Raw genomic sequence first — 15,504 nt, 5'->3', positions numbered from 1 at the left:
CAAGTGTCCACTCAGCCTGTTCGCAAACTCCTCAGCTACTCTCTCATCCCTGAGCTTGGCAACATCCAGCCTAGGCTGGGATGGTACCATTCTCCAGGATTTGAGGTGCAGCTTTAGAGTTGCTACAACAAGCCTGTGGTCAGTATTGAGGAACTGAGCACTCCGGTAGACCCTGCAGTTCTGGATCATCCTCCAACGACCGTCAATGAGGACATGGTCAATCTCCTTTGCCACACCGCCAGCGTTGGAATACCAAGTCCAGCGATGAGCTTGCGGGCGCTGAAACCATGAACCAGCCACCCTAAGTCCATGACTTCTTGCAAAGTCAAGGAACTTAGTGCTATTCTGGTTCATAGTTCCTGACCCATGGGGACCAACACACACCTCATAACCATCCCTATCAGTTCCAGTCGATGCATTGAAATCCCCCAAGACTAGAAGTGTATCTCGTCTGGGGCACTGATCAACCACAGACTCGAGTGTGGCGTAGAATGCGTCCTTCACGGTAAGATCACTCGCCTCAGTCGGAGCATAAATAGAGACCAGGGAAATGACACCTAAGGAGTGACGAATCCTTAATCTCATAATACGCTCGTTGACCGGTGTTACCTCAATTATCATTGGGGTCAGCTTATTGGACACAGCTACAGCAACTCCTTGGGTATGGTAACCATCAGAGCGACCAGACCAATAGTAGGTGTAACCACCCACCATTATCTCGCCGCAATCCGGTCTCCGAACCTCAGAGAGAGCTGCAATCCCGATGTCCAAACGCTTGAGCTCAGATGATAACAGAGACAGGTGATCATCCTCTCTTAGGGATAGGACATTCCAGGCACCCACCCGAAGGGACCGCCTCAGGTTAACCCAAGGAGACCGCCGTCTGGTGGACGACACCTCAGCACCACTCCGACACACTCTCCCGCAATCTGACCCAGGGATGTTACCCCGTGGTTTCCCTCCTATCAAAGATTGGGGGTCCCGAAGGCTTTGCCCCAATCCCATCATCCGGTGAGCTGCCCTGCGAAGGGAAGCTGCACAGGAGGTACTCCCACGGAGTGGGTTTTCAGATTTTTTTGCGTTTTTGCGTTTTGCGTTTATCCCCACGCTTAAAAAAACAAAGGGGCTCCATCTCTGTCTGTCTCTCTGTCTGTCTGACTGTCTGTCTGTCTGTCCGTCCATCCGTCCATCACGCTATCTCCTCCTGAACAGTTGTGCAGAAATTCACCAAACTTGGTCGTTTTTCGGTGTGGCCCATGGTGGCCTGGGACGGGGTCAAAAGGTCAAATACCCCAAAAATCCAATGACGGGATCATTTTAAAACATTTTTAAATGAAACTTTGAATATGCACTCAACATTGGGGGGGGGGGCGCTTGAAATATGTGACGATTTTTGGGATTTGACCCCGGGTTCATGTCCAAGGGGTGCGGGGACTTCATTGAGGTCACCATGAGACCCACATGGCTCATCGAGAAGATTTGTTTGAACTCCAATGTTGATATTGGGAGATTCGTCGTGGAACGTTTCGCCATCTTTCAAATTTGCCTTTCAGGCGGGAAGTTTGGAGATTTGCAATGGTGCGCCATGTCAACTTCGCAATAGTTGAACATTTCACAGGTTTCTATTGTTGTCGTATCGAATTTCGCACGTAATTTAATGCACGCACATTGCTCCTTCATGTCAGACATTTTCCAAGAAGACAGAAAAAATAAACACGTTTGCACAAGGAAGCGCGTCACTCTTTGTAACGATAAGCGCTTTGAGCATTTTATGCATCCTTGCCGGAGTTGTTGCTCGCAGTTACTCAGTGGGCATGTGACGTAAGAAGAGGAGTGGCTTGTTTACCGGACCGCCCAAAATGGGCGTTTCTAATTCCTAATATGGTTCGGGCTTGTGTTACCTTCATTTCCTATTGGTCGGCCCTTCATTTCCAACCTTGTTTGGAAAGGACGTGCAGTGAGGAAGCTGCGCGACTCTCGAAAGGTATCGGAAAGATCTTTTTCTTCGTCTTTCGGGTTCGAAGGTGTTGTCAGCGCAGCTTTGCGTAACTCCGTGAATCTGTAATATCGTTTGGTGCGTAACTTACACAATGTTTGCAAATGTATATTTCCAATCGAGCAGTATTCTGACGGTGCATACATTTAAAATAATGTCGTTAATGAGCTTTAACTTGTCTTTTCGTTTTTAATTGTTTTATTTATTTCTTGTTTGGAACGGTGAGGCCTGGTCCAACGCGAGCGCCGTCGCCTCGACTAGTTTGGCGCGCGATTTTTGGCCGCACGTCTACCGACCTCGGACCTGTGCCGTGCCCTCCCCCGTGACGGTTGTTGTTCAGATTTGTATTTGGGTCATTGTTGGAGATCCTGCCCAGTCGGAGCAGGACGGGAGGTCAGTGTGCATGGGCGTGTGACGGGCGGCAGATCCCGGAAGGGTGTGGTGAGCAGTGTCGTAGATTGCAGAAAAATCGTGCAAATTATGATACAAGCATCAAATTTGGCATTTCTGATCAAATCTGCCCCATTGGCCATTTGAAAATACAAAATTTTGAAGAATTTGAAAAAAAAATTAAAAACTTCAAAAAGATTTGAAGTCACAGCCGGCTGAAATTCTTGAAGTGCAAGTGAACATCCCAGACAGAGAACGAAGGGGAGATTCAGTCATCATTGATGGCTCAGCACTTATCAATGCCCGACCTCCACTCACTTCAAAGATATTTGATGACTATGCTAAAGAAGACATCATCCCAAAGGTGGAATCCTATGGTGCCAGGTACGAGAGGGTGGACGTAGTGTTTGATGTGTGCAAGAAGTCAAGTCTGAAGTCCGAGGCAAGGTCGAAAAGGGGGCAAGGAATCCGAAGAAGTGACAGGAACCAGTAAGACCCCAAGGAACTGAAGAAGCTTTCTTCGAGATGACAGCAACAAGGCTGAGCTGTTTCACTTCCTTGTGGAGAAGATGTGTGAAGCACAGACGACAAGCACAGACATTGTCACAAAAGGAGAAGATGCCATTAGCAACACAAGGAAGTCACTGGATGCTGTGTCTCCATGTTGTCATGAAGAAGCTGACACTCGAATATTTGTACACGCCAGGGATGCAACGATGGATGGTAGAAAGTCCATTATCATTAAGGCTTATGACACGGATGTACTAGTCATAGCAATATCTGTACTGCCATCCTTATAGGAACTGGGTCTTGAGAAAATGTGGATTGCCTTTGGCCAAGGAGCCAAGGTGTGATGGATTCCAGTCCATGAGGTCGTTTCTGCAATAGGGCCTGAAAAAGCTAGAGGGATCCCATACTTCCATGCGTTCACGGGATGTGACGTCGTGTCTGCCTTCCGCGGTAAAGGGAAGAAAACTGCATGGCAGACTTGGAACGTCTTTGATGTTTCTGAAACATTCACCAATCTCAGCCAGCATCCAACATTGATTTGTGATCTTGACTTTTTTGAAGTTTTTTTTTTTCAAATGGCGAATCAGGCAGATTTGATTAGAATGCCCTGGCGAACAAATGTGCCAAATTTGATGCTTGTATCATTTGCACAATTCCTCTCAAAAATTGCTGTTATCTGCCCCACTAGAGGGGGCACCACACGCATCATGGTGACTTGATGATACTGTATGTTCGTTCATTAACATCGTGGTATGATATTTAAGAATCACTAGCGCGTGCCCGTACGTACAAAAAAAAAAAAGCTTTCAAACCGTGTGCCAGAAACAACAACCACACAGGCCGTTCCTTCACTCTCACGTGCCCGAACGTGCGAGGCCGTACGTGCAAAAAAAAGAAATTGTGACGTCATAGCACTGTGTCCTGTCATTGGTTTGTTAAATAAATGGCCATAACTTGGGAAGCACTTGTCCGATTAATATCAAACCTTGAAAAGGCACATCCTCAGGTCCCCAGCAATATACCTGGCAAGTTTCAGTTAGATCGGACCAGTGGTTGTCGACACACACACACACACACACACACACACACACACACACACACACACACACACACACACACACACACACACACACACACACACACACACACACACACACACACACACACACACACTGCTGGAATTATAGATAGATGACCTTTTATTTTAAAAAATACGACAAATCGTTTTTCTTTCAAGCAATTCCTTCGCTAGTTCCAAGTCGAACGAAGGAATCAGGTTCTGAGAATATGATACTTCAGGTGGGTTCCCGTGTTTCTGGAACAGGTAGGTAATGGTGACGTAATATTATATATCTCGCAGCTTCTCAAATGATTCGGTCGGTGGTTTGCAAGAGGAACTTCCTGATCGACATGTTCTCGATGAAGTACTGTTTATACTGTACACTCGACGTTGAGCCGTCTATCATCTGTGTTCGATTCCCCAAGGGGGACTTCACAGGCACGGTATTGCATCAATACGTATGCCGTCATTTAGAGTTCTGTTAAGCTGGCTGTCCCGTCTGCTGGCACAACTTGGTAATGTCATTTCCCTTGCAAAGAACTTCAACCCAGGAGGACATTCGACCCATCGAGCTTGCACAATGGTTGCCAACATATAACGTGTAGTTGTTTGTCCGTATGCTATACTTTTTAAATGCTGGACGTCAAGCAAGCACGTACCATTTTTAAAGTCTTTAGTATGACTCTCCAAGTCATAGGGTCTTGGTTCGACTCTGTCTTGGTTGGTTCAAGACTCTGTCTTGGTTCGAGCCAGCGACCTCCCAGATTCAGTGTTGACTCTGTGAGTCTCTGACATGATGGACATTAAAAGTCCCATTGTATCTTGATGAATAATAGGTGAGTGATCACCAGCACCCCACGCCTGGTGTTGGTTTAATGGTGAGGTGGCTGGCTGAAGATCTTAGGGTCTTGAGTTTGAGCCCCTGTTCCACCGTTGGAATAACATCAGGTGAGTTGATTCAGTTTGCCATCTTTCTGAGGTCGGCAAAATGAGTACCAGCTTACTGGGAACTGGCACAACATCAGCGGCACAGCTGTGTCCCCAGAAATGATGGAACCAGCAGCCACAGGCTGAATACAAGACAACAACCGGCTCCCTGAACCAGTTACAAAAATTGCTGCTCAAACTGAGCACTCCCGGAGGAGAGGAGAGGAGAGGAGAAGCTGCCAGAAAATGTTTCTCCAGGAAACCTCATAATGACTTGTTTATCGGATAAGGAAATGTCCATTCAATGGTTTACTAACAACTCTCCTTTTAGGCAAACTGTGTGAACTATTGTCATCCCTTCTATGGTGATTGTCTGAAATACAGTATCTTTAAAATGCAATGACTATAAGATAGAGAGTGTCTCGCATGTACCGCGGATCTTGTATGAGCATTGTGGTGTCACGTACCTTGTGGCTGAAGGAGGAGTAGAATGAGAGAATAACTGGATTGCATAATGTTAAAGGTGGCGGTTTGTTGCATTGTTGCTATAGTGACATTCAAGTTTGGAACAGGAGCTAACAGTACACTTGACACCTTATCAATTGCCTGATGAATGGACTCAGTTTGTTGGTTGGTATCGTTGACCACAATAGAGTGTGGTGTTAGTTTATCGGCAAACAGTGTTTGTATGATATGTACCACATTGTATAAGCGGTGTAGGAGAGTGATTTTTGGAGAAGTCTGATCATGAATGTGAGCAGAAGTCAGCCACAACTTGATGGAATTAGATAAATCGACAAGATACACCATACAGAGCGTTGGTGCTGACAAAGCAGTTTCTTGGCACGGGTTATGCTTGTTTTCCATTGGGTGTTTTGCTCTTGCTTTCCCAGCAGTCGGTCAGGGCATACATTTGTAATTTTTTGGTGATGCTTGCCGACTTCACGAAGGGCAACTTGAGATCTTTAACATGCAACAACTAATGTCGGCAGATGTGATGCCCGGTCTGAAGTCCATTGGAGAGACGGCACACACATTGATGAGTCACCCTGCCTGTGAACACCCGGACGACCGTTTATAGCTGGGTCGGAATTTGAATCTAGGCTAGGCAGCTGAGATGAGTGTGTGTACCTCCAGTCCATCCTGCCAGGCAAACTTGTACAATTATTGTTTGGAATTGTTTTGTTTTTACATGTGCTCGACAGCTCGTGGAAGAGTGTGTTCAGGTATTATGTCATCCACATTGGGAAATGTTCGTGTTCCTTTACAAATGAATTCCAAGGACATTTTCTATTACGAACCACCACCATGACTTTAACCCCTCTGGTTAAACCCATTGTCCTATTTCTTTGGGTTTGGCCACACGTGTATTTCCTCTGCACACCCATCTATCCCAGGCAATCACTTCGCTCGTGTCATGCTCCACCTCTTCACTCCACCTCAATTTTGGTCTGCCCTTCTGCCCACGACACACTTTCAAAGATTTGTATGACCACATCCCCCTACTGCCTCCTATTACAAGCCATCATGATGCAATTCCTTCTTGCATTCTTTTGTACTCGTGCATTTGTTTGCATTCTGCAAAACGGGTGGATACCTTGATTAAATGAAGAATGAGTGAGCAGTTCGAGCTCTTTATTTATGCGCAGTCCAGGCTCCGCCCCTCGAGGGAGTGAGGCTGTACCGGCTGACCTTTTTTTTTTTTAGGGATATTTTCATTTACGAACTTTTTTTTTCCTTGGAATCATCCCTTCGATTTGCATCAGCATGGCAGATTTCAACTTTGGAGCCACACACAAATTATTAAACATGGACAGTATATGAGTGAGTAGTACGAAAGAGCTTGGAGTTTAGATGCATCTCGGTGTCTGCTCCCTCCAAAATGTTGAGTGTGCCCATGGCCTGCAATTGTACAAGACTTCTTCCTGACGCTTCGTATATCATTACCTAACCATTATTAAAGGTGACAATTCCTGAGCATTGATGCAACTTTTGGGATGGCATCACCAACAAACAGAGTACTTGAACCTGCGTCCTTCCTTTAGGTCACACTCTGTCTCTCTCATGTGTCTGAGGCTCATGGAGCTGCTGCCTGTATTTCCTGCATATCCTGTATAAAAAGGATATTTGGCCAGGTAAAGACTGGTTTAGTTTGATTCCTTTTGGGTGTTCGGTATTAATAGGTTTTTGGCACGTCCTCTTGCGGTTGGTTGGTGACCTTCCAGCTTCAATTTTCACAATATGTCGGAAGCACTGCACTGCTGTCTGTGCAAGGGTTCGTGGCATGATTAACCTCCGCCGTCGAAGATGGACGGAGGTTACTGTTTTCACCCCTGTCTGTCTGTTTGTTTGTGAACAGTATTACGGAAAAACTCCTGGACGGATTTCGACGAAACTTGGTGGGGGGATTAGGTATGGTCCAAGGGTCATTTCATTAGATTTTGGACTTGGTCATTTTGGCATTAACAGTTTGGCTATGGCGGCCATTTTGAAAAAATATTTGAATTTTTGTTTTTGCATTTCTGCATGTTTTAAGTGATTTCCAACCCCAAAAAAATTTTGTTCGAGAAAAAAAATTATTTTGCAACTTTTTTTCAAAAAAATTTCGATTTTATTTGAAAAAATTTGATTTTTTTTTTTTGCATTTCTACATGTTTTAAGTGATTTCCAACCCCCCCCCAAAAAAATTTGTTAGATAAAAAAAACATTTTGCAACTTTTTTTTTCAAAAAAATTTCGATTTTTTATTTTTATTTTTGGCATTTCTACATGCGTGTCAATCGAGTTTAGTTTATTCAATCGTGGTTCAGTAGAGTCTGATCTGTTTTGACCTACAATGAATAGGATATCAGGTTCACTGAAGTGACCCAGCAGTATTGGCGGTGGAGGTTTTGCACTCCACCGAGTGCTCCCCCTCTAGTTGTCATTGCATTGTCATAAGGAGATGGTATAAACTAGGTTTATATTTAGCCACTAAATTTTAAATAATTAATGCCTGAGCAAGCCTGTTATTTTTGCTTTTATTTTATTTACCTCCGCCATCTTCAAAGATGGATGGAGGTTACTGTTTTCACCCCTTTCTGTTTGTTTGTTTGTTTGTGAACAGTATTACGGAAAAACTCCTTGACGGATTTCGACGAAACTTGGTGGGGGGATTAGGTATGGTCCAAGGGTCATGCCATTAGATTTTGGACTTGGTCATTTTGGCATTAACAGTTTGGCTATGGCGGCCATTTTGAAAAAATATTTGAATTTTTGTTTTTGCATTTCTGCATGTTTTAAGTGATTTCCAACCCCAAAAAAATTTTGTTCGAGAAAAAAAAAAACATTTTGCAACTTTTTTTCAAAAAAAATTCGATTTTATTTGAAAAAATTTGATTTTTTTTTTTTTTGCATTTCTACATGTTTTAAGTGATTTCCAACCCCCCCCCCCCAAAAAAAAATTTGTTAGAGAAAAAACATTTTGCAACTTTTTTTTTCAAAAAAATTTCGATTTTTTTTTATTTTATTTTTGGCGTGTCAATCGAGTTTAGTTTATTCAATCGTGGTTCAGTAGAGTCTGATCTGTTTTGACCTACAATGAATAGGATATCAGGTTCACTGAAGTGACCCAGCAGTATTTGTGGTGGAGGTTTTGCACTCCACCGAGTGCTCCCCCTCTAGTTGTCATTGCATTGTCATAAGGAGATGGTATAAAGTAGGTTTATATTTAGCCACTAAATTTTAAATAATTAATGCCTGAGCAAGCCTGTTATTTTTGCTTTTATTTTATTTACCTCCGCCATCTTCGAAGATGGATGGAGGTTACTGTTTTCACCCCTTTCTGTTTGTTTGTTTGTGAACAGTATTACGGAAAAACTCCTCGACGGATTTCGACGAAACCTAGTGGGGGGGGGGGTTAGGTATGGTCCAAGGATCATGCCATTAAATTTTGGACTTGGTCCCCCCCCCAAAAAAAAATTGTTAGAGAAATTTTTTTTTTTTGCATTTCAACATGTTTTCAGTGATTTCCAACCCCTCCCCCCAAATTTTTTTTACCCCCCCCCCCTCCCAAAAAATAGAGAATTTTTTTTTTTGCATTCTACATGTTTTAAGTGATTTCCAACCACCCCCCCCAAAAAAATGTCACCCCCTTCCCAAAAAAATTGTTAGAGAAAATTTGTTTTTTTTTTGCATTTCGACATGTTTTAAGTGATTTCCAACCCCCCCCCCCAAAAAAAATTGTTACCCCCAATTTTTTTTTTTTTTGCATTCTACATGTTTTAAGTGATTTCCAACCCCCCCTCCAAAAAAAATTGTTAGAGAAAAAAAATTTTTTACAACTTTTTTTTCAACAAAATTTCGATTTTTTTTTTATTTTTTTGCATTTTTACATGTTTTAAGTGATTTCCAACCCCCCCCTCCAAAAAAAATTGTTAGAGAAAAAAAATTTTTTACAACTTTTTTTTCAACAAAATTTCGATTTTTTTTTTATTTTTTTATTTTTATTTTTTTTGCATTTTTACATGTTTTCAGTGATTTCCAACCTCCCCCCCCCCCCAAAAAAAAAAATGTTGGAGAAAAGAACTATAACTGTCAGCACTGTTGACATATTTAATGAATAAGCTATAAGGTTCACTTGAGTGACCCAGCAGTATTGGCGGCGGAGGTTTTGCACTCTCCCGAGTGCTCCCCCTCTAGTTCTTCATGTGATCGAGCCGTTTGAAGGCACTCTGTGTTTTGTGTGAATTTAATTGGTGAACTCACCAAGAGAGGAACATAATGTGAGTATTCTCATAGTTGTTGGGGTCGAAAGGATATATCGGGTCTAAAAGGTTGAAAGGTCAAAAGGGTCGATAGATGTAAGGGGGGCTGAAAGGGTCATAAGGGGTCTAACTACTTGGTAATGAGTTCCCTTACATGCCACCTGTGTTGTTTAAAAATAAATAAAAAATTGTAACTCTCTTGTAATGCTGTGTCATGCAGGGAAGCTGGAAGGTTTCTTGTCATGGCAGATTTTCAGAACCTGGTCCAGCGCCTAGAGAAGGTGACCATCCAGCTGGAGGATATCACTGCCAAGGGTGGTGGCGGGACTTCTCATGAAGCTGGGCAAGGTCTGAGCAGAAAGCACGTTGCTTTTCTCTGACGTGTCGGCATGATTGGGATGATGGGGGTCAGGATTGGTCTGTGATTGTTTCATTGGTTGTTTTGAATGCGTGCGTTTGTTGATTTTATTTATTTTTAATCTTTGAGAAATCAGCACAAGCCAAAACTAAAATGTAGCTTGCATTTCCAATGGAGGCCTAGCCAATAAACGTATGAGTCTACCTGCAAGTTGTGTTGAAAATGGGACATAGATACGAGAGCTCTCACTGAAGTTTGTGTGTATATTTGTTTTGTTTTTATTTTGAATACCTGCTGTGGACGAACAGGATAGCTCAGAGATGTCATACCTGCCTTTGGGCTGTTTTGTCTGAATTTGATTCCCCGCCTGACTTAACTCGTCCTGGTGCTTCACAGGTAGTGTGTTGCAGAACCAAGTCCTTTTGAAGGAATGTTAAACTTTCTGACAAATAGAGTACAGGTATACCTCAAGTCGTGTTTCGACTTGAATACTTTTTATCTCACCCGTCGTCCAAAGATTAAACTAGCTGTCCCATCAACAAGCATTCAAGGATATTGAAGATACCTCGGTACTTAAAAGAGGGCACCTCATTGTGGGTGTCACCTTGCCAAAACTCCAAACTCCAGCTCCTGTTGAGGCCTGGTTCTGCACCGTTCCGATGTGTAGTAGCGGGTAGCAACCGGTGCATGATAAGTTTTCACACATTCACAACCAAGTCGTGGGCTTCCTTGTGGCTTCAGACAGGTATGCAACAACAATGCCAGCAATGCACTGTTTCATAAATGTTGTTTTTGTCTCGATGTCGCACACTTGTGATGGAGTTGTTTCGATTGTCTCATAACTGCAATCTTGTTTTTTGTGCTTATTGTTCAATTTTTTTTTTTTTGCTCTATATTTGGGATCTTGGCTTTAAATGACACTTTTTCTGTTCAAAGTATTTCCTCTTGCTTTGCGTCTTTTCCAACTTCCGAGGTGGCAAATTGAGAAAATGTCACCGAGGTAAACGGCAGGTGTGCTGCTTTCTACTTCAGATGAACCTTCTGGAAGGCCCACTTGGCTGCACCTGGGTATGTTTGAGGGTTGCGGAGTTGCGGCTGAAACCCGAATCCTATCCAGGTTTCTCCTGATGACTCCATCTTTCCTCTTTACTTCTTTGGGTTCCTTCTTGATCTTCCGTTTCGTTTTATTTTATTTTATTTTGGTTCTAATGACTCTGCGCCATAATGATCGCCCTTCACTCTTATGCATTGCTGAAAGCAAGTGAGGAAGGAAGGTGTGGGGTGTCGTGCAAGGTTACAGAAAATGGGAGAAAGAATAATCGTCATTACGGAAGGAATTCCTTGCGGCACTAAATTGGTTGGAAAAGATTGCCGAGTTTAATTGGTGCAATTTGTTTGGTGGATTTATCGTTCTTGCTCCCTGGTGTCGCCTTACCTCAGTTTTCTTCAGGTTCGTAATGGTTAATATGTAAGTGCGAGCTCACTAAGACATTTGCAGTACGGGTTGCTTATTTGAGTTTTCACTTTTTCACCTGCAGACAAATATGTGCAATGCTTTGATTTCTTGCTGGAGGGACCCGTGTCGCTGTACGTGAAGCTGAGCCACGAAATCGGCTCTGATGTTGCCCACCATGTAAGCGCCCTCGGCATGCCTGAACTCATGCCGATCTTTCTCCCTGTGCCAGAAGCGTGTTTGATTGCCCACACTCCGGCCTTGACACTTTTATTGCAATTGTGACCTAATTTGAGCACAGCAGGCTCTAGTAATTGTACTCAGGAGGGGTGGAAAGTTTGAGTAGCATGAGGAAAATGTATTTGAAGCTGTTGCTGTGTTTTTAAAAAAAAAAATTTTTTTTTTTTCAAAATATTATTATTGTTGCAGATTTGTTGTAATACGTTCTTGTTTTAAGTCTCTGGAGAAAGTTTTGATCCTGATTGTTTGGTTAATTTATTTATTTTAATCAAAGGTTCCCTTCCAACCCCAATTTCGTGGGTATTTGATGCATGATCGAGCTGGCTGTTTGGTTGAGTGGTTAAAAAGCTTGTTTCTTTTCCTCATGGCTGTTGTGGGTTTTATTCCCATGACTTCATTCTCACTGATCTGCACTTGCCTTGCATGGCTAGTGGGACAAACACCCATTGATTTGAGTTGAGGGAGACCTTCATCCTTCAGTGGACTAAAATAGGATAATTTAACATGTGCCATCAAAACGTAAATATAGTTTTGTTTTTTAACTCCTTGCATTATTTTATTCTATATGGATGTACTAAATGTAGATCCCAATCCTGTTATGATTTTTATTTCATCCAGATAAAGTTCGGCTCGTTGAATAGTGAGTTGACAGAGAGGAGGAGACAACACGGACAGGAGGGTAATGGGATAAGAAGCTGGTGGGATGGACAGGCTGGCACAAAAAGTGGATGAGCAAACCGGAGGAGGAGGAGAGGGAAGGAAATGTATATGGGAAAGAAAGGGAGTGTTAATGACGATGGAAAAGTTCATTCTCGGGAGGGCAGATGACTGATGACCAGAGGGTACGGTGTCCTGCCACCTCAAATTGTTGAAGGGATGATGTGATGGGAGGAGGCTGTTAGTAGCACTAAACAGAATGATTGAGAAAGTTTCAGAAGATTGATAATTTCTGCCAGAATGATTTTGAGATACTGAATCGTGAGGAGGTTAAACAATTCTGATTGAATTGATTCTTGCTTTACCAAAGCATTCTTAGAAGGGAACCCAAACACTCAGACCACCTTGATGCTGATCTTGCTCTGGATTCCCTTCAAAATAGATATGATTTCTTTTTCCATTTTGTGATTTGCAAAGTAAGCAATTTTGCAATTAAAACTCAAAATCATCTTCTTCTTCACGCCGAGCCATGGCGTCACCTGGGAGTCGACCGCCATATCCCGACTGTCTGCGGGTTACATCGTGGTACGATTTAACTAAAACCGTGAATAATTTTGGATTAAAAATATATATATTTTTTCATCCACAAATATGCAGTCGGCGTCATTGATGCTTGTATAATAAAACAAACGAAGGTGGTTAGATGCTCCACTAATGGCTGAAAGATCCTAAGTTTGCCAAAAATTGGATGATGTTTGTCCAAAATACACGAGTGGGCAACAGACTGAGAAAATGTTCGTTTTTGTGCTTGGAACATTTTTCTGAGCACTGTTATGAAACAACAGATTGCTAGATATCGTGGTTATATCCACCATGATTGAAAGAGGATGTCATCCCCACGATTAAGTGGAAGAAACAGCCGTCACTCAAAACTGTAACACCATCTCTACCCAGCTACCAGCACATGTAGACTGGTGATCACTACCCACTCCCCCCTCCACCATCCACCCACAATTCCCCATCAACCCTCATCCCCACAATACCGACCCCCCCCCAAACCTCCAGCACCACTCCCTCTCCACTGGGGCGGAACATCAACACGAGATGGCACGACCACAGACATAAATGGCATCCCGGAAAGTATGAAACTGGACGATCCTGTAACATACAGGACACCTGGTCATTCTGAGACAGTGGGACAAAGCATTCGTTACCCATTTTGTCGGTGGTGTCTGAATGTGCCTGGGTGTTGTCCGTGTCCATGCCATGCAGTGTTTTTGCTGGAGTAATATATAATAACTGATTTACCAATTTATACAAAATCTCTTGTAAACTTGACAATTGAACGGAAAAATAAAATGTATCGATCTGTAGTGAACATGCGTTTGGCATTTTCATATTCATTAACACTTCCATTGTCGACGTCTTCGTCTTTGCCATCTCACATAAGGCTTAAAACTATACGGATCCATGATCCCCCCGAAAGTATTTCCTTCAAAATATTTCTTCAAAATCCCACTGATCAATTTAAACATATTGTTACTGGCCGGGCATCAGCCGCCAACCGACCGCTCTGAACGGAGCCGCAAGTCGAGTCGGCCCGACCTATCGCCCGGAATATAGATCGCCACCCGGATAACTCCGACCGACGGGTCCTTGTACAAGAACCGAAATACGCCAATCGGCAGATCACGTGGGGTAGGGTCGATTGCCAATCTTCAATTTACCTAAATACCCACATGATCCAACTACTGGGGTATTCCACCCTCGACGGAACTCGTACGGAACAAACCGCCGAGGCGAGCTTGTCCGTGCACGATTCTGAGCGGCGTAATCGCCGAGAACCGTCGGTCCAAATGTCCCCCTATTACGGCAAACCAACGGCTTTTTAACTCCCAACACACAAAATGTTCAGTCAATGAGGGAATGGACGCAACGAGCGGGTTTGCATTCACACAAGGACATTTATTATAATGAAACACGTATGCAATTAAATAAGGCAAAACACGTGTGCAATTATACAAGCAACAAAAGCACGACAAAAGAACTACAACCGTCTACTTATTATGTACAGTCATTTACACTTAACAGCAGTTCCTACTTATGAGACGGGCCCACGGACACACACACACACACACACACACGCACAATGGTGTCTGAGGCCTTTAATCACAAGCTCCAGCTCGGAGGACAGGTGAGCTGAAACTCAGAGCTTGACTCGAACCTTTCCACCTCATGTGGTCTTCAACTTGTCCGGACCTGGGCTCCAGCGAGAGCGAGCTGGATCCAATCGCCGTGATCCTTCCCGATCTCCCGCGAATCCTCCCGCGCTAGTCAACACGTGCCGGTGAGACGAGGCGCCGATCCTCTCTGTCGATCGTCGCTTCCCCGAGGATCCAACTCCAAGAAGAGGCCGATGCGTCGCACCAAGCCAGGAAACAAAATGGAGAACGAAAAGCTCCACGAACCAGGAAGAAGCCTCCACTCGCAGCTCGAGCCGAACAACTGGCTCAACTTCCTTCCAAAACAAAGCAGCAGCCGAAGCTCACTGAGCCAGCCGAAGCAAAAAGCTTCCGAAGGCCTCAAGCCAAGCAGGACCCGATGGCCTGCTGAACGACTGCTCTCTCCGAAGCAAAAAAAGTTTACTCCTCCCACGGGACTCAGCACACGAACTCTGCCACGGGACTCGCACGAACTCTGTCACGGGACTCCCACAAACTGAGCGCGACCACGGGACTCCCACGAACTCAGCCCACAAACTCAGCCCTACCACGGGACTCCCACGGAACTCAGCACACGAGACTCCCATGAACTCTGCCCACGAACTCAGCCCTACCCCGGGACTCCCACACGAACAAAGAAAGGATCTCCCCTTTATCCTTCCCACCCCCTCCCCCGCACCCGGCGTGACTCGTGTGCTTGTGATCCACCCCCCGCTCAACCACGGGTGGGAGGGAGTTGTTGACGTCACGGGATGGCAGGGTTCTTCTTCCTCTTCGCAGAAGAGGGGGAGGGACGTCTCCATTGTTTGCTCCCAAACTATTAAATCGATCCGCAGCGCATCTAATCGATTTCAAAACATTTAAGCATTGGAAGGTGAGCTATCTCGGGAACCTGCACTTATCCACATAGCTGATTAAGGGAACCTGTATGTTGTGTGCAATTGAAT

General features: G+C 44.0%; 1 protein-coding gene across 2 annotated transcripts in view; it reads left to right on the top strand.

Annotated features, from left to right (window-relative positions):
• Nucleotides 1-1,846: 1,846 nt before the first annotated feature.
• The window catches only part of LOC147012674 (adenylyl cyclase-associated protein 1-like), a 33,736-nt gene continuing 20,078 nt past the window's right edge, over nucleotides 1,847-15,504 (top strand). The window contains exons 1-3 of one of the 2 annotated variants that reach the window (XM_085853737.1): nucleotides 1,847-1,984; nucleotides 9,848-9,975; nucleotides 11,524-11,618. In XM_085853737.1, the coding sequence (XP_085709863.1) occupies nucleotides 9,870-9,975; nucleotides 11,524-11,618 (201 nt within the window). In that variant the 5' untranslated portion in view covers nucleotides 1,847-1,984; nucleotides 9,848-9,869. Of the gene's footprint in view, nucleotides 2,075-9,847; nucleotides 9,976-11,523; nucleotides 11,619-15,504 lie in introns of both variants that reach the window. The other variant, XM_085853738.1, reaches the window with a different exon arrangement.

The sequence above is a fragment of the Eptatretus burgeri genome, chromosome 14, assembly GCF_056783735.1.
Source record: "Eptatretus burgeri isolate ZD-2024b chromosome 14, Ebu_testis_v1, whole genome shotgun sequence".
Taxonomy (NCBI): Eukaryota; Metazoa; Chordata; class Myxini; order Myxiniformes; family Myxinidae; genus Eptatretus; species Eptatretus burgeri.
This window is presented reverse-complemented; position numbering and strand designations above follow the sequence as displayed.